Source organism: Chelonoidis abingdonii, chromosome 7 (genome assembly GCF_003597395.2).
Source record: "Chelonoidis abingdonii isolate Lonesome George chromosome 7, CheloAbing_2.0, whole genome shotgun sequence".
Taxonomy (NCBI): domain Eukaryota; kingdom Metazoa; phylum Chordata; order Testudines; family Testudinidae; genus Chelonoidis; species Chelonoidis abingdonii.
This window is the reverse complement of record NC_133775.1, coordinates 72,795,282-72,822,904: the sequence shown is the minus strand read 5'-3', so window position 1 is coordinate 72,822,904 and position 27,623 is coordinate 72,795,282. Positions and strand designations below refer to the sequence as shown.

Sequence of the window (27,623 nt, the reverse complement as noted above, 5' to 3'; positions counted from 1 at the left end):
AATGGCAGCTTAATTTTTTTATATGCAGCAAAATGTAGAGAGTCTAAGTATCTGATTGTGATCCCTGGTAGCAAGGGGTAGGTGCAACCGTGCAGTGCTGCTGACTGGGGAGAGCAGCCTGAGGCAGAAGCCTCCAGCTGCCACGATATTCCAGGCAGGACTGAATCTTCATTAGACAAAACTTAAAGAAGAGAATGACCTTGAGTCATTCCCATTTTTGCCCAGGCGCTCCCGGCCGACCTCACCGAGGCCAGCCAGGAGCACTCACAGGATGACAATGAAGGATACCAGTCCTACTGTACCATCTGCCATCCGGAAGGGAAGGGAAGGGAAGGGAAGGGAAGGAGATGCTGCTGAGTAGCGCTGCAGCACCATGTCTGCCAGCAGCATCCAGAAGACATATGGTGACATTGAAAAAAGGCTCCTTCCTCCTTCTTTGGCTTTCTGGTATGCTTGTCTCAGCTCCTTAAATTTCACGCGGCACTGTGTTGAGTCCCTGTTGTGGCCTGTGTCCATCATAGCCTTGGAGATTTTTTCAAATGTTTTGGCATTTCGTCTATTGGAATGGAGTTCTGATAGAACAGATTCATCTGCCCATACAGAGATCAGATTCAGTATCTCCGGTACGGTCCATGCTGGAGCTCTTTTTTGATTCTGGGACTGCATGGTCACCTGTGCTGATCAGCTCTCCATGCTGGGCAAACAGGAAATGAAATTCAAAAGGCTTTTCCTGTCTACCTGGCCAGGGCATCTGAGTTCAGATGGCTTTCCAGAGCGGTCACAATGGTGCACTGTGGGATAGCTCCCGGAGGCCAATACCATCAAATTGCAGCCACACTAACCCTATTTCGAAATGGCAATACCGATTTCAATGCTACTCCCCTCGTCGGGGACGAGTACAGATATCAATATTAAGAGCCCTTTATATCGAAATAAAGGGCTTCGTTGTGTGGATAGGTGCAGGGTTAATTTGGTTTAATGCTGCTAAATTCAAGATAAACTAGTGTAGAACAGACCTAAGTGAAATTTAAGGTGCTCAAAATCAACTATAATTTCCTATATTACTTGAGACCAGTCTTCATGAGAGACCCTTTCTCCCCCTATGTGCATGTGATATCCTGGCCTAACTGGAATAGGTGGAAACACCAGAACTGAAGTGTAACCATTCCTCAGTGGGTCACAACTGAGGATGTCAAATTCACAATGAACTGCTGAGAAATAGGGCAAATACAACCCAAAACTGGTCGTTATTCTTTTATAAGATATACCAAACCAGTCACAAAAGTACACTCCTGTTTTACCGCACTGGTTAACAAGAAAACATAAAGACAGTTTCCTCCGCCATTCTAGAATTTCTATCACCACCAAAAACACTGGATTCAGAGGTGAGTGGTTCTTTACAACCAGTCTCATCAAATAATAGGTTCTTCTGATCCCGAAGGACCAGCCACACACCCCGGTCAGTCTTACCCAAAAATCACGCTGATGTCAATCCCTTAGTAGCTAAAATCTAAAGGTTTATTTATAAAAAGAAAGAAAGAAATGTGAGAGTTAAAATTGGTTAAAGGAATCAATTACATACAGTAATGGCTAAGCTTCTTGGTTCAGGCTTGTAGCAGCTATCAAATAAACTGCTGACTTAGGTAAAGGCTCTGGAATACATCCACAGCTTGGATGGGTCATTCAATCCTTTATTCAGAACTTTAGTTTGTAGCAAAGTTCCTTCGGAGGTAAGAAGCAGGATTGAAGACCAAATGGAGGTGTTTAGAGGGCCTTTTATAGCTTTTGCCATGTGGAGGGCATCCCACTGCTTTTACTGTGAAAAATTACAGCAACAAGATGGAGTTTGGAGTGACATGGGCAAGTCACATGTTTATACCTAATTTCCTTCAGTTATTGCAGGAAGCCATTAACTACACTACAGACAGCACATTTTCATGATAGTCCACTCAGTTTAGATGGGCATCTCCCATGGTTCATTGTCAACCAAATGTTTCTTGATGAGCCACTTAATTTGAATAGTACCTCCAAGATGTGCTGGGCATTACCTTGTGGGCATTACCCAGGAGCAAACATTTGAAATCTAAGCATAGAGCCAATTCTTATAACTTTAAATACAAAAATGATACACAGGGCCGGCGCTTCCATTTAGGCAACATAGGTGGTTGCCTATGGCACCAGGATTTGGGGGGGTGGTATTTTGCTGCCCTCAGCAGCAATTTGGCAGCGGGAGGTCCTTTTGCGCTTCAGGTCTTTGGCGGCAATTCTGCAGCGGGTCCTTCACTCGCTCCGGGACCCGCCGCCGAAGTGCCCTGAAGACCAGGAGTGCAGAAGGACCCCCCCCTCCCCGCAGAATTGCCGCCAACGACCAAGAGCACAGAAGGACCCCCGCCTAGGGCGCCAAAAACCCAGGCACCACTCCTGATGATACATGCATACAGATAGCATAATTATAACCAGTAAATCACAGCCTTTTCATAGACACCTCACTGGAAACCTTCCTACAATATTTGCTCCAAATGTGTAACAGTGGTTGCAACGATAGTCTATATTGTTCGTCTCGTCTCAGATGGGATCACTAGTGCCCCATGGTCTGCATTGGCTGTCTTTTGATTTCTAAGTGAACTTTAAGGTGCTCAAAATCAGCTATAAATTCCTATATGACTTGAGACCAGTCTACCCGAGAGATCTTTTCTCCTCCTATGTGCATGTGATATACTGTCCTAATTGGAATAGGCAGAAACACCAGAACTGGAGCCACAACGAGGTAAATTAGAGAAGGAGGGAAGCTGATGGCAGGGTATTTTACTGTGTGTCCTTAACTTTGGAAACTAGTATCCATCTCCAACTCTGATTATCTTTAGGGCATGCTACAAAAAACGTGTTTTCAGGAGCTCTTAGTAAAGAATCTCGTTGTTGTTGACGAATGTGGAGCGTTATAGATATTTTAATTTCCCGAGAGTACGAGTCTTCGTTTTGGGGATAGGAGGAGGCTATTGGATTTGCTTTTATTTATACTGAATTTTACATGTGCAAAATTCCTTAGAGCGATGCATAGACATTTTTGTTCTCGTGAAAAAATAAAATACAAATAAAAAGTAAATAAATGCATGTTGCATTCTGAAAAGAAGGTCGGAGAAAAATAGTTATGGAAACAGAATGAAAGAATATACTCTACGCATTCATATGTGCAGTAATATCTAAGAAAACAACAAAAGTAGGAACGATTCGTCCTATTCGAGTATGATTTATATTCAAGGTCGATTTGTCCCAATATGAAACATAGTCGTGAATTATCCCCAATTTCAAGGGGAGAGAAAGAACGGAATAGTTTTGTTCGTTTGACACATTTTTATAAAATTATTGCATCAAGATGAGGAGTCTAGCTAACAGTAAGGACGCCATCACAGCAATAGTTGTTTGGTCTGTAGATTTATTACATAGTTTTAAGACTCGATAAAGCACACGGTGCGGAAAACCCCCCAAAACATTGAAAACCAATTTAAAAAGTATTTATCGGAGCTGTTGCAGTTATCGGTTGAGACTCTGGGTGCCGCTGTTCACCAGTGAGGCGAAGAAATGCAATCAGAGATTCAGGCAGCCCAGCCGTATGTTTCACAGCACAAAACACAGAGAGCTCAGTCTGTACCTCAGCCTTCATACGAACGGTTGCATGAATGACATCCGCAGTATAATTATTATATAAACTAGTATCTCAGGAAACAAAACAAAAATTATTACACTAAACTACAGCGTCCCGAGATTAGGGTCCTGCACCTCTACTTCAAAGATCTGGAAATGGAGGATAAAGCAAGGCTCCGCGGCTGCAAAGGACTAGCCCTCTTCTGCTTTACATTGGTTACCGCTTGGGAGACAGTTTCTGGGGAAATTCGCTATTCGATTCGTGAGGAAATGCAGAAAGGCTCTTTCGTGGGGAATATCTTAAAGGATCTGGGACTGGATCTAAAAGAACTCTCAGACCGGGGAGTCCGCCTTGTTTCCACAGGTAGGACTCAGTACTTTGCTCTGAATCTTAAGAGCGGCCATTTAATCGCCACAGAAAGAATTGACAGAGAGCAAATCTGTGGCCAGCTAGAGACATGTCTGTTACATCCTGAGGTTCTTGTTGAGGATAAAGTGAAGCTTTTCATAGCTGAAGTTGAAATCACAGATATTAATGACAATGCGCCCCGCTTCCAGGAAGATGAATTGGAATTTAGAATCAGTGAGTTCACCGCTGTGGGAACCCGATATTCTCTTGAGGGGGCGCAGGATCCAGATGTGGGAACCAATTCTGTGCAGGGCTATTACCTCAGCAGTAACAAACACTTCTCTCTGGATGTGCAAACGGGAGCTGACGGGGACAAATATGCCGAACTGGTGCTGGAAAAGTCTCTAGACCGGGAAGAACAAGCTGTTCACGATCTAATCCTCATAGCCACTGACGGCGGAGATCCAGTCAGGTCCGGCTCTGCGCAGATCCGCGTTATTGTCCTTGATGCAAATGACAATGCACCAGTTTTCAGTCAGCCTGTCTATAAAGTGAGTGTTTTGGAAAATGTGCCAGTCGGGTCTCTTCTGCTGACAGTAAACGCCACAGATCTCGACGAAGCGATACATTCGGAGGTCACATATTCACTCCGGAAGATGAAAGACAAAGCGTCTCAGATATTCCAAGTGGATTCTAAAACGGGAGAAATATCAACTGTGGGAAACCTGGACTATGAGGAAGCCGCATTATATGAAATGGAGGTTCAAGCAAAGGACGTTGGAGACCTCTCGGCCAGGTCTAAAGTCCTGGTTACCGTGATTGATGTTAATGATAATGCTCCCAAAATAACAATCGCTTCTCTCTTCAGCACAGTCAGCGAGGACAGCCCTCCAGAGACTCTGATTGCTCTATTAAACATCAGAGATAAAGATTCAGGAGAGAATGGAGAAGTCACGTGCTCCATACCCGGCAACCTGCCATTCCGGTTACAGAAATCATTTGACAATTATTACAGTTTGGTGACTGATAGACTCCTGGACCGGGAGCGGGTCTCGGATTACAATGTGACCATCACAGCCACTGACCGAGGGACTCCAAATCTGGCTTCCAAAATAACAATTTTAGTACAAATTTCAGACATAAACGACAACGCTCCTATTTTCAACCAGACATCCTACACTTTGTACGTCACAGAGAACAATCCCAGAGGAGCTTCCGTTTGTTCTCTGAAAGCGAATGATCCTGACCGGGGGGAGAACGCCAGAGTCACCTACTCTGTTACCGAGGGTCAGATCCAGGAAGCTCTGCTCTCCTCCTCCATCTCCATTAACTCCGAGACTGGGGCTCTCTACGCTCTGCGCTCCTTCGATTACGAACAGTTCCGGGAGATTCGATTCCAAGTGCAGGCTCAGGATGGGGGGTCCCCACCTCTCAGCAGTAATGTCTCCGTCACTCTCTTTATACTGGATCAGAATGACAACAGCCCGCACATCTTACACCCCTCCTTTCCCACCGATGGCTCCACGGGAGTGGAGTTGGCCCCTCGCTCCTCCGAGCCGGGTTACCTGGTCACTAAGGTGGTGGCGGTGGATGCAGACTCCGGGCAGAACGCCTGGCTCTCCTACCAGCTGCTGAAGGCTACAGAGCCGGGGCTCTTCTCTGTGGGACTCCACAGCGGCGAGATCAGGACGGCGCGCTCCTTTCTCGACAAAGATGCGCTCAAGCAAAGTCTGGTGGTTTTAGTGAAGGACAACGGGCAGCCCCCTCTCTCTGCCACGGCCACTGTCACGGTGGTGGTGGCTGACAGCATCCCCGAAATCCTCTCCGATTTAAGCAGCCTCTCAGCTCCTGTAGACCCCGAGTCCAGCCTCACCTTGTATTTGGTGATCGCTGTGGCTTCCGTTTCCTGCTTGTTCTTGACCTTTCTCATAGTGTTAGTGACGCTGAGGCTCCGCCGGTGGAGAAAGTCGCAGCTGTTTGATTCCTCGAGTGTGACTTTCAGTGGAGTTCCGGTCTCGCAGTTTGTGGGGCTCGATGGAGTCAGAGCTTTTCTTCACTCCTACTCACATGAGGTTTCTCTAACCACGGACTCCAGAAAGAGCCAATTTACCCTACCAAAATTAAACTATTCAAGTACCCTAACATGTGAGTCAGTTGATAAAAAACGGGAATCCGTCCTCATGTCGGAGGATTTGAGTTTGAGCAATGGGGATCAGCCACTTTTTCAGGTGAGTCTGGCAATTTACATAGTGTGGTTTGGACTTTGTATGCCCTGTATTCCTTTTCCATCTGAGAAATAGAGACGAAAGTCGGATTGTTTGTCCTTGGCTAATATATAAGGGTATATATTTGTACAATTCTTTGAATCCTCCATGTGGAAATGTAATGTATATCATTTCACATTTTACCAATTCAAAGCATTTACTCAGCTGTAGTTTTAAAGTGGGCACTTCATTTTTGCATCCATATGCACCTTTATGTGACTTGGAAAGTTACAAATATATTGAAATGTGTATATTAATAAATTGCTAACATGGTGGAAGGCATTGTTTAGCTGAAAGACTACCTCTTAATTTATAATCATTGTTACTTATATTCATCATTTAATAGACAAATCTCTTGAAATATGCCAAATATATAACGATTTATTTTGACTAGTTATAACTATCTGAAAGATAGAATAGGTTGCAGAATGTGTCACTGAAGTGAAGAGTTATTTTTTATGGAATAATGGGAACTAATTTGTATTAAAAGTTGAATATAGCTTTATTTTTACACTATATTATTGAACCCCACTTACACGTTCCTCAAAAGAAAACCCGTTTCCCTGAAATACCATGACACATGTCACCCTATAGTAAAGCATGTCTGTGTAGTATGGCAAAAATAAGAAAATTAATTTTAATGTTATCTTATTGTTACATATTGTGACACAGAGGCCCATTGGTGGTTCACTGTTCTGTGTCAGCAACTCTGGCATACTCACTACACCTAGCACACAGTTGTCATGATATATACCCAAAAAGTGGTGTGTTATATATGATTGGAAAACTAATACCTCAATTATCAATATTCTTGTGTGATGTATGTACAAAGAGTTATGGGCATGTGCTAGTTGTGTTCTTAAAATGTGGGCAATGTAGGAGGTAGTGGGACTCCCTAAACCCTCCCACCCAGGTCCCACTGTCCTTCATTTACCTTCTCTACTCCCCCAGTGGTTGCATTCAGGGGAGTTTTCTGGGGAAATTGCTTCTTGGCAGAGGCTTGTTTCTTCTTTCTCCCTGTCCCTTGTTAGAAAGGATGGTCTGGCTGGAACAGAAGTCAGCCTCTAACCCCTGGATAGGGCTTTACAGGCTCAGTCTCTGAAAATCTATTGCCCCTTTGTGGTGTTTACCTCCTACCCCTCTTCCTGGGTGTGTTACTTGGCTGTTAATGAAGTGGCTCCAGAAGCAGTGTGGTCCACATGGCTTTCTTGTACTCACTTGGACTGCTTCTGTAACTCACAGTCTCTGCATGGAACCGCTTTCTTCCTGGTCATCACCCCTTCCTATGGTAGGCTTCCCCTTATAAGAGCCTCCTCCTCAAGGAGGAACAAGCTGTAGAGGTGTACCTTGTTAGTACAGCACAGACCCAGAGGAGCTCCTTAGCTTCCTCCCAGCCAATGAGAAGGCATGTCCCTTCACAGGCAAGAAATGCATAAGACCAGTAGGCCCTAGACAATAGGAAGTATATTTGCTTGGCTAACTATCCAGGTCCTCATGCAGAGACAATAAAAGTGCATTTACATAGAAGGTAAACAAAGCCATCAAGCTAATAAGGGGTGGAAGAAGAAACTCAACTATCACCAGCAGGGGAGGAACCAGCATAGTCTTTACCAGATTGCATGGAGTCTCTTCCCAGAAGGAGAAAATGGTTTGCTGGGCTATGGAGACAGGGGTCTTAACCTCAGATGACAAAAAATTGAATCATCTGATAGTATACAATATTACTGTATTATAAAAGTGTATCCAATAAGGGGTTGATGGAAGCTAATGACACACAGGTGATTAATATCATTGTAAAATGCAGGTATTAACACTATATGAGGAATTATGAATATTCACTGATCTTATGCCTTAAATTGTGTGTCCAGCAAAAGGAGAAACAGGTTTTCTCCAAGCCAGGAGGGAAGGCAGCTGTCTCCCTGTCTCCAGTGAAATTAAGCAAAGTGTGACCAAAAACAACTGAATCCCCATTTACATATGAATCCTCAGTGGCACGGGAAGTCTACAGGAAGAGAAGAACAGCATGAGGTTATCCAGAGTCTGGGAACAAAACTGACAGGCACAAGGGGTCAGACCCCTTGCAAGCTGAGAACAATAGGTCCTTCATCAAGGAGGTTGAAGTCTCTGGGAACTGAATGTATGTAAAACTTGCTTAGGCAAAGACCTTTCACCTAAGAAAATAAAGAAAACCAGCACCTTCTGTGGAAAGACCTGACTGAGAGAAAGTCAGCCATGGCTAGAAAGAAGAAAGATTGATAAGAAATCTACCTTGACCCAAGGCAGTAGCTTGATAAGGGTATTAGCCTCTAGAAAGCATATTACTCTTATCTGAAGTGATTGTTAGGTCCAGTTAAAGTAGGAAGTTGTGCTTTTGTCTCTTTAGAGGAGGAACAACCTTATTAATTCTCTGAGTGTTCCAGGAAAGGGCTGGACACTTCTGGGCAGATGGTTTGGGGGAAATTCAGGACAGGGTGTGTGTTGGGGTCACCCTACAGGTATAAAAAAGGCTGGTGGAGACCTCAGTGGGGATGTTGTGTTGTGAGTAGACCTCTGTGTTCAGAAGTGCTGAACCAGGGCTGCATGGCGTACACACACTCAGGGAACTGGATGCTCCTCTGCTGACTCTTGATGACTCAGCTGTGGACCACAGTAGCAAAGCATTTAAGGCACCCAGAGTTATAGGGCATGTGGTAACACAACCTCTCACTGGTCTAGACTGCACCCAGAAACCTGACAAATATAACAGTCATTCACTTGTGAAAATGTTTCTAACTTGTTTGAATCATAAGATCTTCAGAATGATTAGGCCCAGAAACTCCTGATTTTCTTTGTTTTGTTTCCGTTGTTGAGTAGAAGTGTTTTTTGGTTATTTTCAGGGACATAGTAGAAAACTTACAAAGATATAAATAAAAACTTGAAACAGCTTGTTCTATATCACACAATCTAGGAAGGAAGGAAGTTGATTGGGATTCATTTAAGCAGAGTTACAGAAAAAAGCCAAAGAACTGCTTTGGGAGGGGTTCAGATGGAAATAGAAAGAGGAAGTGTTTGACTAACTATGTCACTATACCAGGAAATTTAGAGAAACTTAGAACTGAAAAATTATGTCCTACTTAAAAGAGAATTTTTAAGTGAATGAATATTTGTGTTTTGTATTGGCTAGAGCAAAGTTCAGCTATCTGTTGCTAGCGATGGGTGGAAGGTGGGTGGAGGGGAGGGGGGAGGAGATTGAATCAAGATAAAAAAAATTGGTATAAAACCATGCACTTTATGCTGGGTGGACAAATGCTCTGTGGAGGGTTGTGTGGGCCTTGAAGTGGATGGATGCACAATTTTGTTTCTCTTTTCACTCTCTGTCTCCTCAGCCCCTTTGCTGTTGACTGTGACTACATCCTGGGTCATATTCAGAACAGTATGACCATGTAATGAGAGCAAGGTTGAAAATAATTTTAAAATGTTTTTACATATAAACTCATTACTGACTTCTGGCATGAATTGTGGAGGATAGGCAATGAGGGGAAATGTGGAAGAACAGATTGCTGGAAGAAGCTATGAGGGACAGACAATGGGTTGGGAGGGACTTGGACTGGGGTTAGGGTTCTGGGTAACAAGGAGCTGTATTACTGGTCTCGGAAAGTGAAAGTTTTGGATAGGAAGAAAGAGGAGGTGCATGAATGACGCAGGATATTGACAGAAAATTGAAGGAGAATGAAATAATTATAAGGTGCTGGGCATAAGGAAGAGAAGAGCAGAGTATTCAGGGAGCAATGTAGGCTGGGTCAGCATAGTGGGATGCATAGAGAGGGACAGGGATTTCTAGGTGCCCCACATCTGGGCCTTGACAGACTGAAATTGTTGCATGTTGCATCATGACTTCAGGCCAAATTCTCCTCTGATTTATACTCTGTGTCTGTGCCTCCCTAAGGACTTTATCATAGCTGCATATGGTTTAATATTAGCAGAATTTTGCTCTTTTTATAAGTGGAAAAGTTCAGACTCTTCTGTTTATTGTTTCACTTGCCTTCTTTGATATCACTGACTAATGTGTTATGAGAGGAAACTGGTTCTTTCTCTCAGTGTGTGATAAAGATAGTACAGTGAATTTATTTAATATTTTTAAGTATAACATGTAGGTATAAGTGTTTGGTTTGCATAGGCTAAAGTCTTTTGAAGACATTATTTTATTAGGAATATGCTCTTGGTATGTTCTTTATTTCCAAAACCTAGTGTTTGTCCTCAAAAAGATAAACACCGTCCTATATTAACAGTCCTATCAGAAGCCTAATGTGTGTTTTATATGTTAACTTTTCAGAATGAAAGAGCACATCTTTCATTTTGTAACATTTTTCTGTTTTTTGTAAGAAGTCTGTAATTCTTAGAACCAAAGAAAGAATAAAAGAAGAACGTTTTAACTTAGTTTAATAAGATATTTTAAAAGCACAGAAGGGAATGGCCCATGTAATTGTAGTCTAGTTAGCCTGAAGTTATTTTGGAGAAAAATAATGAAATTGTAGATGCAGAGATCTTTAAGTAAGAAATTAGAGGGCAGAAATATAAGTATTGCCAATCAATATCATCTCTTAGGAAATATGTCTTTTCAGATAATCTTTATGCCATCCCTTGGCTAGATTATACATATGATTGATAAAGGTAAATGTGTTGATGTAATATGTTTAGATTTTTGTCAGATGTTTGATCTAAAACTGCAGGACCAACTGATTAAAATTTTAGCACTCTCCAAATTAGATATTATTGTGGTTGGAGTCATCAGATGGCACATTGTTATTAGTTTTTGTAAAGCAGGCTCTCTTCTGGGAGGGAACTCCAAACAAGAAAGTTTCCTGTTCACCTTAATGTCTCTGACTAGAGTCAGTTACTGGTACAAAGTTGCTTCTTGGAAACCAGATATTAGTGTTTCAACTGAGATTTCTGAAAAAGGAGTTTGGTTGAGTTTGTTCAAGTAAGGTCTCCACCAACAGAAAACCATCCTGCAAGATACCAAAATCTGTTACCTGTTGGCAGATGGATGACAATATGATCCATAATAAATGGCTTTAAGTTCTATTGCGTGATAGATCTCAAAATTTAAATGTAAAGGAGAAATCACCAATTATGGCAATGTTTCTGGTGGGGTGCAGCAAGGATTACTTCACAGTCTAATACTCTTCAAAAATTACCAGTGACCTTGAAGAAAGTACATGTTTGCTGATGAACTGTGCAGATAACGCAAAGATCGGTAGAATGGTAAATAATGACAAAGCCAGACCATTGATACAGAGACATGTAGACTATTTGTAAGATAGATGTTATTGAATAGAATGTATTTTAATACAGTCAAATACAAAATCATCTTTCTAGGAACAAAGAATATAGGCCATTCTGACAGGATAGTGAATAGTACCCTGGAAAACAGTGACTCTGAAAAGTACTTATGCCTCATTGTAGATAATTAACTAAACAGCAGCTCCCAGTGTGAACCTATAACAAAAGGGCTCACGCAATCGTAACATTACCTGCAGTGACACAAGAGCATGAGTACCAACGTCAAGACAGACTGTTTGAAAGCAGGACCCAAATCCCAAGTTAATTGTGAGGTCTGTACTTAGACTTCACCAACAATTGTCAAGTGGAAATTCCTCAGGCATTATAACAGGCCTTAATATGGTGTCTCAGTGTCATAGTATACTTCCTCAATCTGAACCTTAGAGTCCAAAAATAAGGTACTAGCATGAAATCCTCTAAGCTTAATTACCAGCTTAGATCTGATACACTGCCACCAATCAGGACTCTGAGTGCCTGATAAACTCTGGTCTCCCAAAACCTCTGGGGACTCCCAAGATGCCAACCCCCTGGATCGAACAAGACAAGTAACTCTGTCCCCATAGTTACCCTGGAAGATACTGTAATCAAAACCCCTTGAAATCTAACACACAGAGGAAATTCCCTCACCGCACCTCTTCCTCACCCAGGAGGCAATACAGATTCAACTCCGTGAACTAAAACAAAGGGAATTCCCTTCTCACCTTCTTCCCACCCACGTTCCTGGTGAGTACAGACTCAATCCTTGACCTCAACTGGGAAAATCAAACAGTCTTAAAAACAAAACTTTTAAAAGTAAAGTATTTCTTCTGACTGTAATCTAGATGGTAAATATTAGGGTTTTTAGCTTATAGACAATAGAAGAAAAGCTTTCTCCAGCGAGAAATACAATTTAAATAACTTTCAGCAAAATAACATTAAAAACTCCTACAGCCAGATACACAGTTGCAATACAGAAATAATCAAAGCTATAACGCCTTTACCATTTATTACACAATTGGAACTAGCAGAGATTAGAGAGCTTGTAAGGAATTGCTGTGGTACTCTCCAGACTAGGCAGAGAACAAAGCAAACCAAACCAAAACAAGGCTTCCCTCCCAGATTTGAAAGTGTTTGTTTCCTGATTGGTCCTCTGTCAGGTGTTGTTCGTTACCTTTCCAGGTGAAAGAGACATTAACCCTTAGCTATCTGTGACATCCCCCCCAAATCGCAGACAGTGGGAACCATCACTGGCGGTTTGATTCTTCTAGAACTTTAGAATAAACAGATTAATTACAACATGCACCTTTACATATACTACTAAGTATGTAAACTACAAGACTTCTTACATTTTAAGGACAATTTTTAACCAGTGGATTTGGAAACTTTCAGTGGAGAGGCATAGCTACTTTGTTAGAAAGCTCCTGAAATGTGTTGAATTTCAAAATCAAAATCTTGGAGAGCTAAACTCCATCGAAAGTTTTTTTGTTGTTCCTTGGGCATATGAAGCCACTTTAGCGCAGCATGGTCAGTTTGTAGCTGGAACGCCGTTCCCCAAATATATGGCGTAGCTTTTCCAGGGGTACACAATGGCGTAGCATTCCTTTTCACGAGATGACCAGTGGCTTCCCTCTCAAAATTTCTTGCTGAGAAAACAGACAGGATGGAAGTTGTGATCCGGTCCTTCCTGCATGAAACTGCTCCTATACCACTCAGATGCATTGTGGTCACTAGGAATGGTTTGTCAAAGTCTGGGGCCCTTAGCACAGGGTCAGACATGAGCGTCCTTAAGTTGGGTAAAGGCTTTGACACTCACATCAGTCCACTTAACTGCATTCGGCTGGGTCTTTTTGGTCAGGTCGGTCGAGTGGGGCAGCGATTTGGCTGTAGTGTGGTACAATCGCCTGTAATACCCGGCCAAGCCAAGAAGGATGGACCTGTTCTTTGACTTTGGACAGGCCTATTTGACCTGTGGCCTTATTCACTTTGTTAACAGTCCTGGCCTGCTATGCACGCTCAAAGACCTTTCCAGGTTTCTAGTTTCGACCGGAGTCAGAAAAAAATGCCCATCATCGAGTAGCAACTGCATATTCTCCCAGTCCCTAGTAGACATCTACCAGCCTCTGGAAGTGTGGCGGGTCATTTTGCAGCCCAAAAGGAAGTACATTAAATTCCATACACCCTGCGTTGTATGATAAGCTGACCTTCCTTGGCAGGTTCATCTAGCGGCTGAGTACCCTTGGTTAAGTCTATTGTAATATGAATGGCACCCCAACTTCTCCAATAGCTCATCGGTGCGTGGCATGGATAGTTGTTGGAAGTTACCGCACTTAGCTTACGGTAGTCCACGCAAAAGCGTATTCCCATCTGGTTTGGTACCAGAACCACTGAGATCCCATGCATTGGTAGATGAGCGTATATACCCATCTGTAGCATGTCTGGATCCCGTTTAGCCTTGGCGAGAGACACCCCGGTAGGGTAGGAGGTCTAATTGGTGAGCATTCTGTGTCAATGGAGTGTAGTGCCCTTAGTCGTCCTGGTGGTGTGAGAACAATGGGAGGAAGCATAGTGCACAGCTCCTTGATTTGTTGCCTGCTGCAGATTGTCCCAGGTGGTTGAGAGGTTGACCTCTCCCGCCACCGTCACTTTTTCCTTAAGTAGACACCTCAGGATCCACGTCATCTCTCTCCCTGGACTGTAAACTGACAAACCTGTGTCTCTGAATAAAAGGGCTTGAAGATATATCATGGTACAGCCGGGCTTTAGTGAGGAATTTGGGAAATCTATGAGAGTTTAACAGCTCCCAGGTCTTGGACGTGAATGGCCTTCCCATGATGCTTCATCTTATGGGCTGTTGCGGCCTCAGACCATAACCTGGTCTCCTACTTGAAGGAACATGCTCTCTGGATATGTTTATCATACCAGGCCTTTTGCTCTTTGAGCTCCTTTAGGTCTCTTTAGCATAGTGCTAAAGTTGTCGGAGTGTTTGTAGGTTGCTTACAAGTCCAGATATATTAGTCCCTGGAGAAGGCATAAATCCTCCCATTTGCTGCTTCACCAACTGTAATGGCCCCTTAACCTCGGGCCATCACAAGTTCAATGGTGAAAACCACCTAAAAGCTGGGATGTGGTACAGCCATCAGGAAAAAAGCAACTGTTGCATACACTAGGTCCGCAATCACTGGAGTGTCATTGATGAATTACGTATCATGGCCCCCAAAGTTCCATTAAAACCTTTCACAGGCCATTGGTTTGATGGTGGTAAGGGGTGGCAACCAAGTGATTCACCCCATGAGTTTCCCACAGTTCTTTCATGGTTCCTGCCAGGAAATTAGATCCTGAATCTGTAAGGATGTCAGAGGGCCAACCTACCCTGGCAAAAATGTCTATTAGGGCCTGGCACACAGCTTTAGCACTGGTGTTGCCCAGAGCTACTGCTTCCGGCCATCAGGTAGCAAAGTCCACGAAAGTCAGTATGTACTGCTTCCCTCTGGGCGTCTTTTTTGGGAAAGGACCCAGAATATCCACAGCTACTTGCTGAAATGGGACCTCAATTATGGGAAGTGGCTTGACCTGATCTTGGGGCTTTCCCACTCTTTGGCACACCTCACAAGACCGGACATACTTGGCAACGTCCTTGCCCATCCCTTCCTAGTGGAAGGACTTCCCCAACCTGTCTTTGGTTCTATTCACCCCAGCATGGTCACTGGGATGATAATGGGCTAAGCTTAAGAGCTTCCCCCGGTACTTAGTTGGAACCACCAACTGTTTTTGCGGCTGCCATTCTTCCTGGTGTCCACCAGAAAGAGTCTCCTTGTATAAAAGTCCTTGTTCTATAACAAACCAGGATTGGTTAGAAGAGCTGAGAGGCGGTGGGGTGCTCCGTGTTGCCGCCCAAGCCTTCTGAAGGCTGTCATCTGCTTCCTGCTCAGTCTGGAACTGTTCCCTTGAGGCTGGGGACACCAGTTCTTCCTTGGACTGTGAACTTGGCTTGGTCCCTCTGGAAGAGATGTAGGTGATGGGGTTGTCTCCGTTGCTGGTGAACCGCTTTCCGCTGGTGCACAGGTGGTATTTCAGGCTCTGGCTGAGCCTCTTGGGTATGGTTGTTTGTTGCTTCTGCCAGTTTAGGCTCACTGGCACCCTCTGGCATTGGGGTTGAAGATGGGTTTGCAATTTCTGGTGTTGGTGCTGGTTGCTTTTCCAGCTCCAGGTCTGGGACTGGAGGTACTGTGGCTGTTTCAGTCGTTGGCAGGGGATCCAGGTCCACTACCTCTGTCTGGGTCTCTGGTAACACAGACATGGTCCCTGTGGATGGCTCAGAAACAGGAATGGGTCTGGAAGCTAGCCTGGCTTGGCTGCGTGTAACCATTCCCACTCTCTTGGCCCGCTTCACCTGGTTGGCCAAGTCTTCCCCCAGTAGCATGGGGATGGAATAATTGACTGCAAAAGTCCACATTCCTGACCAGCCTTTGTACCGGACAGGTAGTTCAGCTGTAGGCAAGTCTACAGCTTTTGACATGAAGGGGTAAATTGTTACTTGGGCCTTTGGGTTGATGAATTTGGGGTCCACGAAGGATTGGTGGATAGCTGACACTTGTGCCCCCGTGTCTCTCCACGCGATAACCTTGTTTCCGCCCACTCTCAAACTTTCCCTTTGCTCCAAGGTATTTGAGAGGCATCTGGGCCTGGGGATCTTTGGTGAGATGGTGGTGTAATGACTTGCACTCAGTTGGGGTTCTTTGGGCAGTTGGCCTTTATATGTCTCAGTTCATTACACTTAAAGCATCACCCAGCTGACTGGTCACTGGGCCGAGGTGGGTTACTGGAGACTGGTGAGGTGGAAGAATAGGGCGTCTGTGGCTTTCCTTGGTTTGTAGGTGGGGTCTTGGGTTGCCCTCGGTTTAGCGTTTATTGTCCAGTGTGCCCCTGGGGTTCTTCAGTTCCCCCTGATTAGTAGTTTTTTCTTTTCTGTTACTTCCATCCATTTTGGCTCCAATCTCCCCGCCTCGATTACCATTTGGGTTTCCATCTAGGATGTACCTCTCTATTTCCTCAGAACACCCTCTAAGAATTGCTCACTTTGTATTAGGAGGTGCAGCTCGTCCATATTGTTAACCTTTGTTCCTGATATCCAGCCTCATAATCTTTGCAATGTTTCTATATGGTGGCGTGTCGGGGGAATGACACATTGGTTCTATTTTAGGGTTCTGAACCACTGATAGGCATGTTCAGGGTGCTATCCTCTTCTGTATATGGCCTGGTTTTGAAAAGTTTTAATCGTTCATGTTCTCCTTAGGCATTCAGCCGCCATCTCTTCTAAGAGTCCACTGAGCTGTGGCCTCAGCTCTATCATGTACTGGTCTTCAGAGATGTGGTACCCAGGCAGGCTCTTTCAAATTTTCTAAGAAGGCCTCAGTGTCATCACCTGCCTTGTAGGTGGAAATTTCTTGGATGTGGAACAACAACTGGTGAAGTGTTGTTAGGATTGGCAGTGTTCTGTTGCTTAGCTTGTTCTATTTCCAGGGCTGCCTCTGGAGTTCCAATTCTTTCTCTTTCTCCAGCTCTCTCCTGTGGGCAGCCTCTCTTCTCTTTCTCTCAGCTCCATCTCTTTGTTTTTATTTCTTAATTCTTGTAGTTTCTTTTCCATGTCTCGCTTGTGTCTGGTCTTTGATTTGTTCTTCTGCCTCCAGTCTCGCTGGTTCCTGTTTCAGGGCTCCTTTGTAGTCATGGTTCCTGCTTTCTTGTGTTGGGGTGCCCTCTGGTGTTTATTGCCTGAACTGGCTTCTCTGTTGTTCCTCGGGTTGCTAGCAACAGTGCCTTTCTACTTTTTTTTCTAAACTAGCCTTCCCGGATAAAACGTAGAACAAAAAATCCTTCATTTGCATGTGTGTTCTTGCTGGTGTAGTTGACTCACAGCTGGAGTTCTATTGTTTAACAAAAGACCTTGTTAAACTTAATGGCCCTGCCTGAGGCAATCTCTATGACATGCAGAAAGGAGCAAGGAAAAATCATCTCTGGCTGTAGTTTAAAAACCCTTCTCTCTGCTTATAGCAGCTAGCAGAGAGAAAGAAAAATAATATTCCTACTGGCTTCTGGATTCTATCCCACGCTTGCCACCACTGTCATAGCTATATTCTCAGTCTGAACTTCAGAGTCCAAAATGAGGTACTAGCATGAAATCTCTAAGCTTATTACCAGCTTTGAATCTGATACGCTGCCCACTAGGACTCTGAGTACCCGATAAACTCTGGTCTCCCCACGACCTTCCCTGGGGACCCCAGATCCAGACCCCTGGATCTAACACAGGAAGTAAACTTTTTCCCTCACCAGTGCCTCTCTCTAGGCTTCCCTCCCTGGGTTACCCTAGAAGTCACTGGGATTCATCTCCTCTGAATCTTAAAACAAGGCTTTCACCTCACCCAGAGGCAATACAGATTCAACTCCGTAAACTAAACAAAGGGATTCCCCTTTTCCCCTCCCTTTTCTCTCTGTTCCCCACCATTCTGGTGAGTACAGACTCATTCCCTTGAGCCTCAACTGGGGAAAACAAAAGCTTTTAAAGCAAACTTTTAATATAAGAAAGAAAAAAAGTAAAGTTATCTCTGTATCTAGATGGTAAATATTATAGGGTCTTTCAGTTATAGACAATAGAGAAAAAGCTTTTTCCCGCAGAAATTCAATTTAAAAATACTTTCAGGCCAAATAGACATTAAAACTTACCAGCCAGATACCACAGTTCAAATACAGAAATAATCAAAGACTATAACCACTTTTTACTCATCTCACTCTTGATCTAAATAAGGACTGTAGCAGGGAGATTGGCAGAAACCTGGTTGCACCACTAGTCCCCTTCCAGGACTCAGAGAGAACAAAGCAAAGCCCAAAAACCACAAACAAAGGCTTCCCTCCACCAAGATTTGAAAGTGTCTTGTTTCCTGATTGGTCCTCTGGTCAGGTGTTGTTTGTTAACCCTTTCCAGGTGAAAGAGACATTAACCCTTAGCTATCTGTTTATGACACTCAGACAGTCCCCTTGGGTACTCCAATCAATCTTGCTACCCAAGGAAGTATCTCTTTGTTATAGCTGGGCCCTTACACCAAGAACCACAGCAGTATTCAGGTTACTCCCTGTTCCAAAGAACCAATCTCTCACCCCCGGTCTAATTGTACCATAAATCAGTGGTTTTCAACCTTTTTCTTTCTGAGACCCCCCCTCCCTCAACATGCTATAAAAACTTCACAGCCCACCCATGCCACAACTGTTTTTCTGCATATAAAAGCCAGTGTTAGGAGGTAGCAAGCAAGGCAATTGCTTGGGGCCCCACTGTCACCGTGCCTCCATGGATCACAACTGAATACCAAATTCAGGACAAACGGATGAGAAATTGAGCAGACACACCCCTTATGGTTTTTCTCCCATAAGATATACCAAACCAGCAACAAAAGTAAACTTCTGTTTCACCACACTGGCTAACAGATAGTCAGAAAAGCAGTCTTCTTAGGCATTCCAGTCCTGGATTCAACACCCAAACACTAGACTTATAGATAAGTGGTTATTTCAAACCAATTTCATCAAACAAAAGGTTCTTCTGATCCCAAAGGACCAGCCACATACCCAGGTCAATATATATCTCAGATTTTACCCAATAATCATGTTGTTGCCAATCCTTTAGCATCAAGAAAGAAAGAAAGGTAAGTGAGAGTTAAAATTGGTTAAGGAATTAAATGCATACAATAATTGCAAAGTTCTTGGATCAGGCTTGTAGAAGGGATGGAATAAACTGCTGGCTTGTTAAGTCTCTGGTTGCTTTCAAACCACTGGAAAGTCCTCAGTCTTTTGGATAGTATGTCCCCATTAGTATAAATTCATAGTCAGGACTGACAAAACCCTGGCTGAGATGATTTAGTTGGAGATTGGTCCTGCTTTGAGCAGAGAGTTGGACTAGATGACCTCCTGAGGTCCCTTCCAACCCTGATATTCTATGATAGTCCAGAGGCTTGAGCAGGAAAGAGGCAAAATGGAGATGTTTCCAGCACCTTTTATAGCTTCTGCCAATTGAAGGGAATCAACTTGTTCTCACTGTGGAAAATTACAGATAACAAGATGGTGTTTGGAGTCATATGGGCAGGTCACATGTCAATGTATGGTTTCGCTTAGTCATAGCAGAAGCCATTACCTATACTAGTAGATGGAAAGTTCACAGGAAAGTCCATTAAGTGTAGATAGGCATCTCCCATGAGTTGTTGTGAGTTAAGTGTTCCTTGATGAGCCATTTAACTTGAATAATCCCTTCAAGATGTGTAGGCTCAGTACCTTGTGGGTGTTACCCCAGGAACAAACATATCTGAAATACAGGTATAGAGCCAATGCTTATAATTTCAAATGCAAAAAATATACATACATACCAAATAGCATAATCATATTCAGCAAATCATAAACTTTCCATAGACCCTTACTTGACATACTTTGTACAAGATTTGTGGCAATTATATAACAGCAGTAGCAACAATGATCTACATGGTCATATATTAATTAAATAATGCCACACCCATACCAGAGGGGGCCTCACAAAGTTAAGTTGCTCAGGTTTTGGCTTCATCCCTGGGTTGCGGGGCCACAGGCTTCAGCCCTGCATTATGGGGCTTTGGCTTTCTGCTCTGGGCCCCAGTGAGTCTAATGCTGGCTCTGCTTGATGGCCCCCTAAAACTTGCTCGTGACCCCCCGGGGGGGCAGACTCATAGGCACTAACTTTTGTTTTTGCTGGTGGGTGCTTTTGAAGAGGTATGTGTGTTGGGAGGGGAGCATTCTGCCAGTTTTTATATACTTCTTTCATATTCTAGTTATTGAATGTGTCTATCATTGGATCTTCACTGTTTTAATAAATACAAAATTGTTATGAACTACGTAATTATATTACCATGAATTACAGTATATTAAAATCATTGCAATCACCTACAAGCTGTCTTCACTAATGTCCCAGTTTAAAGACATTATGTCTCACTGTAGCTTTCTGGATGGGCTGTCAGCAATCTTATTCACATCTAGTTCCCTGGTATTGTCTTGATGCTCATTAAGGACAGCTACATTATTCAATTGCATCTGTCCCATTGATGACTGGAGATAATTTTTAAGTCTTCTGAATCTGGAGAATGAATTCAGGATGATACAGGCACAGTGAGAAGAATTTTTATAAATGTGCAGTTCTCTGGAAACATAGTGCTTCCAGAGTACTGCAAATGACTCCAAGATCTCTTTCTTGATGGGTAGTAGCTAATTTAGGCCCCACCATTTTGTATGTATGGTTGGGATTATATTTTGCCATGTGCATTACAATGGTAAATACGAAGAATTTCATCTGCCATTTTGTTGCCCGGTCACTCGGTTTTGTGAGATCCCTTTGTAGTTCTTGGCAGTCTGTTTGGGACTTAATTATATTGAGTATTTTTGTATCATATGCAAACTTGCCACATCAGAGTTTACCCCTTTTTGCAGATCATTTATGAATATGTTAAACAGCACTTGTCCTAATACAAGCCCCTCGGGGATACCACTATTTACTTTTCTCCATTCTGAAAATGGATCATTTATTCCTACCCTTTGTTTCCTATCTTTTAACTGGAGTGCCTGGAAATACCTTCAGGGTCATCTAATAATCCTTAATTGAATGACAAGCCTTTTGTTATCTTAATCATCCTGCCTCTGTTTATAAGCAATCTTCCTGCCCCAAAGGCAGAAGTTGTTAGCGGCACAGAACTCATCATATTCCATACTCAAGATCTGGCTCCTGGGTGCTCAGCACTGACTTTTTTTTTTATTATGGGTGCTTGAGCCCTGGAGCACCCATGGATCGATGCCTATGCCCAGACCCCTGGTTGAGAACTACTGCCTTAAATTTCACATCAAAGACACTTGTAGCTAAGCCTATAATACATTATATAAAGATTTATTACATAGGAAAAGGAAACAAAGGAGTTATTTACAAGATTAAAGCAGATAAACAAATTAATTACAGTCTTACATTTCAAAAGTTAATAGACAGCTCTATAATAATCAAATCCTATGTGTCATTTAGGGCTAACCAAGGCTAAGCACTGGGGATCTCTTGCTTATTCCTAGAAAAGCCTTGCACAACAGAGGCCAAGCAGCACAGAGATAATCATTTCCTTTTGTGCAGGGGCAGGGGTTATTCCCCTCCTGGAAGGTATTCTGAGCTGCAAACTCAATTCATTGGAGGAGTCCACTTGTATGACTCATATTCACAGGAAGGATGACAGAGCACCAAATGTTTTTTGTCCTCTTGTTAATGGTACATAATGAAATTCCATTTGCAATGTCCACAATAGTCTGTCTGATATTGATGAACCTTTCTTTTTGAGAAGGGCTTAAGAATTTCAGTTGAAGGTCAGCTCTTCATATTAAATGATCTCTCTCTCTTATCTGGTGATTTACACAGTCTCAGAGGCTCACAATACAGCTGCTCAAATATTACCTTATTAAATTATAGAATCATAGAAGTATAAGACTGGAAGTAACCTCAAGAGATCTTCTAGTCCTTGAACTCAAGGCAGGGTTAAGTATTATCTAGACCATCCCTTAATGGTGTTTGTCTAACCTATTCTTAAAAATTTCCAGTGACAGAGGTTTCACAACCTCCCTATGCAATTTAGTCTAGTGCTTATCTACTCTGACAGTTAGGAAGTTTTTCCTAATGACCAACCTAAATCCTAGATTTGGAAAGGTTTGGACCCAACCCAAAAGCAGGAGATATTGGTCCTTTTGAAATACCTCAGACAGGTTTAGGATCCCAGACTATGGCACAACATTCCCTCTTGATGACATCATAGTTCTGTTACGTGTGGATCAGTTTTTTACTTAAAGGCAATGGGTCACTGTTGTCCCCAATCCAGCCTGCATTGACAATGCATATAACCCAATATCAAAAGCATCAGTGCACAGCACAAGATATGCTGAAATGAGGGATAACTTAAACTGGCAAAGCCTCTTCTATGCCCTTGAAGTTTTTCTCACAGGCCTGAGTCCATATCACCCAGTATGGTTTTCTCTTTTTTTTAAGGTCTGGTTCTGAGGCCACAACGTTGCTAAACCCCTTTAGAAACCTCTGGTAATAACTCGCCATAACAATAAACCTATTTCTTGGTTCCTGGGCTAGGCTTGATTCTTGGACCTTATCCCTGGTTCACGGAGCAGGCCAATTCCCAATGGCTTGACTTTTAGAGAAGCAGGGTGAACAAACTCACTGCCCGTCCTGTATCCTAAATTAGGTAGGTCTGCTGCCTCCATCTTACATTTGAACACCTTGATAGTGAGCTTAGCCTCTAAGCCTCTCCAGTGCAATTTCCACATGGTTTAGGTAGTCTTTCTATGTGTCACTTAAAATAGCCAAGTCACCTACCTGGCCTGGGCCATGGTCTGTAAACCCTGCAGGACCTCATTGACAAGCGTCTGAAAGGAAACCCCTGAATTAATTAATCTGAAAGGTATAACCTCTTACACTGATATAGGCCAACTTCTCTATGAAAACTGACTTTTCCTGGGCATCAGAATTTAAGGGAATTTCTCAATACCCTTGAGTTAAATCCAGAGTATCCCTTCATAGATCCACTAGGTCCTCTATCTCGAGTATGGGGTAAGGATCAGGTTGGGTGATGGCATTTACCCTTCTAAAATCCACACAAACTCTCATCATTTTACCTCTTGGATACCATTACAATAGGAGATGCCCAGGGGATTTTTGATTTAGTATTCACTCCCATGTCTAGAATACTCTTTGCATTTCTACTTTAGCATGATATGCTCTGAAAGGGGCATGGAGTGGCCCTGTAGTTTCTATGGAATTCACAGTGCTGTTAGTTAAACCTGGAAGGTTTGAAAATATCTGCCTGAGGTATTTCAAGGGGACCAATATCTCCTGCTCTTGGGTTGGGTCCAAACCTTTCCAAATCTGAATGCTCTCCAGAGGAGTCTGTTCCTTACTCTCCCTGACCAAATAATTTAACAGGGCAGTAAATGGTCCCTCATCATCCCAACAAATCACATTCACTGTCATCTCACTTTTGTGTTAAGTTTTCAAACTATTGACATGTACTGTTTACACAGCTCCCCTGCCTTGCAGTTTCATTGCATCATATGTGATCTCAATTCACTATCTCTATCATATGGAAAGGTCCCTCACAACAATCTTGGATCTTTTTTTTTCCTTACAGGAATCAACACTAACACAAAGTCACCTATATAAAAATACTTTTCTCAAACATGTCTGTCATACCATGCTTTCTGAGACACCTGATTCATTTCAAGGTTTTGATGCAAGAAGTCCTTCACAGACCTTAAATTCTCTTTAAAATGAGTGACCTACTCTGCTATAGGTTGTCCTGACTCTTCTGTACTACCCTCCCCAGCACCTCGAATTAAATCTAAGGGTCGCCTCATCTATATTCCATAAAGGAGATCAGAGGGGGGCAAACCCTGTAGACTCTTGGGGTACACACCTGTACATGAATAACAAATAAGAGAGCAACACATCCTAGTCATTCTCTCACAAGTCAGCAACATCCTCAGCGTAGACTTCAGAGTTCCATTGAATCTTTCTAGTGGATCATTAGTTTCTGGATGATGTGGGTGGCCTTCATATGCCTCACTCCACACAATTCTCATAACTTTTTTAAAACTATAAGCATGATATTTTCACCGTGGTCTGATAAGATTTCCCCACTCAGTTAAAAATGGTAATTAGGGCAATAGCCATAGTTTCAGCTTCTATATATCTCCATGAATGGGTAGGGGTCCCATAATATCTACAGACATTCTGCCAAACACCTTCTTAATGATGGGCAACAGCATCCCATTAACCTCTTATGGTTTTGACATAAGACACAACCCTTACAGTAATTTTGAACTATCTCAAACATGAGATCAATAGAAATTCTGCTTGAGCCTCCCACAGGTTCTCTCCACTCCTAAGTGTAGTGCAAAGGGACAATAATGAGCTACCTGCAGCAGTTCTGTCCTGTACTTATCAGGAATGATCACATGCTTGTAAACATCACCAGGGCATCTCTTTTTTCCTGTAGGAACATCCCTGTACAACAAACATCCTTCTAAGAAAAAGTTACCCTTTCCTTCTCCAGCAGGTGTATTATTCTGAGCCACATTTCTCTCCTTGTGCAGAGAAGGATCTGCCTGTTGAGCCTCAATACATTCCATTTGCATCTCACTTAAGTTAAAATGAGACTCTGGCAAAGCAATGGAATCTCCAAACCTCCTCAAGTTACTCTGAGCTGTCTCTCTCAAATTGACAAAGGACTGAATGCATTTCTCCCTGCTCTCACAGCCCTCCTTGCAAGCCAGGAGAGGCAGACCCATGCTCTTTGTGGGTGTTATATTAACCTGCTTAGACATGAATAAAATAGCATTTATCTATTAAAACATCAGTGGGAAGTAGATTCCTAATGCCCACTACAATGTCTCTGTTAAAATCCTTGCACTTGAGGTAGATCTTAGCTAAAGGCAGAATTATAGTTAACTCAGCCAAAGCTGATATATTTAAGCTTTTACCAGGAAGTCTTTCTCCCTTACCAAACTTTGCTTGCCCAAAGTACTTTGGGATGCTATGTCCCTCCAGTCCTTACAATCTATGCCATTTATCTTAGCATTTTTAATAAGTTCCTCACTACCCAACCAAGATTCAGTCCTAATATAGTTCATTAGGGTTTCCTCCTGCGCCACGGCTGCCTCTGGAGCAATGGTAGTGTCATTCACTATGGCAGGTGAAGTTGTGAGTTATGAGGTTATCTTAAGTTTTGGGAAATTTGGTTTCATATAGCCAGGAGCCCCACAGTGATGTTAGATTACTTGCCTTCCCTCTAGGTAGGGGGATTTAAACCCTTTGCTCCCTTGGAGCTTTTTAAATAAAAGTTGGGGTTAGGTTTATTTCCAGTATCCTCTTCTTTCTTAACCTGAGTAACATGGGGATTTCCCTTCCTGTCGGATTTCCACCCTGCTCCTCCATGGGCCCTTGATTCAACATGTTCATCAGCAATTTCTGTAGTCTCTAAAACTGTGGATTTTTTTTTGTCACAGATGGTTTCCTTTACCTCAACCTTAGCTGCTCATAACAATTGCTCCTGGACCATCAGATCAAATAGTTTTCCATCATCACCTTCAGCCCCTGCCTCCATTACCATTTTTTCATAAAATTACACATTTTATGTACACATTCAATATGAGTGACATTGTGAAACATTCTGAGGTTTCTATATTTCAATTGATAGGATTGAGGGGTAATCTTAAATCTTTTCAATACATTTTGTTTAAATTTCTTGTACACCTCAGCATCACCTCCTCCATATCATTAAAACTTATCTCACCTTCCCAGTTAATCTGGTTAAGAGGATAGGCACCTGCTTATCCTCTGGAATATTGTGCATCCTGCATAGTCTCTTGAAGGTGGATAGGAAAGCTTCTATAAAGTCAGTCTTTATAAATTGGGCAAACTTTCTCCCACTCACTTGTGTTGTGGGTGGGTATACTCACTGGATGGGAAAGCCCATTTTTCTGCTCCAGTATTTTGAGTAGCGTTGCTTGAGTTTTTATCAGCTTCCTGTGTACCCTCTATTACCATGCCTCCGTGGGTCACAACTGAGAATATCAAATTCAGGACAAACTGCTGAGAAATAGGGCAGACACACCCCAAAACTGGAGGTTATTCTCCCCTGAGATATACCAAACCAGCAACAAACATAAATTTCTGTTTCACCACACTGGCTAACAAGAAGCCAGAAAAGCAGTTTCCTTAGGCATTCCAGTCCTTGTATCACCACCAAAAACACTAGACTTCAAGATTTGTGGTTCTTTAAAACTAATTTCATCAAATAAAAGGTTCTTCTGATCCCAAAGGACCAGTCATACACTTAGGTCAATATATAATGTAGATCTTATTCAATCATGCTGTTGCCAATCCTTTAGTATCTAAAATCTAAAGGTTCATTGATAAAAAGAAAGAAAGCTAAGCATTAAAATTGGTTAAGGAATCAAATACATACAATAATTGCACAGTTCTTGATTCAGGCTTATAGCAGTGATGGAATAAACTGCTGGCTTAAGACAAGTCTCTGGTTGCTTCCAAATAATTGGAAGGTCCTCTGTACTTTGGTTAGAATGATCCCATTAGTATAAGTTCATAGTCCAGAGGTATGAGCAGGAAAGAGACAAAATGGAGGGTTTTCCAGTGCCTTTTATAGTTTCTGCCATGTGGAGGGAAATCCGTTGTTCCATTGTTTCAGCATAGCTAGTAGAAAATTACAGGTAGCAAGATGATGTTTGAAGTCACATGGGCAAGTCACATGTCCATGCATGATTTTGCTTAGTCACAGTAGAGGCCATTACCTATACTCTAGTTGTTTACATTAAAGTCCAACAGGTGTGGATGGGCATCTTCCATAGTCCATTGTGAGTTAAGTGTCCCTTGATCGGCCACTTAAATTGAATAGTCCCTTCAAGATGTGCAGGATAAATATCTTGTGGGCATTAGCACAGGAGCAAACATATTTGAAATGCATGTTGTGACAGACCCAAACCAGTGGGGTATGGAGTCTGGTAGAGGGCCAATATATTGGTCACTGGATGAGTAGTTTTCTGTTCCCTGAGTGACCAGAGCAGGGGCTGCACTAGAATAATCAGGAAGTTGCTAGAACCAATTAAGGCAGCTAGGCTGATTAGAACTCCTGCAGCCAATCAAGGCAGGCTAATCAGGGCACCTGGGTTTAAAAAGGAGATCACTTCAGTTTGTGGTGGGCATGTGAGGAGTTGGGAGCAAGAGGCGCAAGGAGCCGAGAGTGAGAGAGTGTGCTGCTGGAGGGCTAAGGAGTACAAGCTTTATCAGACACCAGGAGGAAGGTCCTGTGGTGAGAATAAAGAGGGTGTTTGGAGGAGGCCATGGGGAAGTTAGCCCAGGGAGTGTAGCTGTCAGTGCAGCTGTTACATGAACGGCACTACAGAACACTGCAATCCACATGGGCCCTGGGCTGGAACCCAGAGTAGAGGGCGGGCCT

The 27,623-nt window shown here is 42.9% G+C and overlaps 1 protein-coding gene across 8 annotated transcripts in view; it reads left to right on the top strand.

Moving 5' to 3' along the window:
• Positions 1-27,623, top strand: part of LOC116820233 (protocadherin gamma-A4-like) — a 393,116-nt gene that overhangs the window by 118,369 nt on the left and 247,124 nt on the right. The window contains exon 1 of one of the 8 annotated variants that reach the window (XM_075068023.1): positions 3,623-6,219. The exons of the other annotated variants lie outside the window; for them this stretch is intronic. Coding sequence (XP_074924124.1) covers positions 3,799-6,219 — 2,421 coding nt within the window. The 5' untranslated portion in view covers positions 3,623-3,798. Of the gene's footprint in view, positions 1-3,622; positions 6,220-27,623 lie in introns of those variants that run through there. 8 annotated transcript variants of the gene reach the window in all.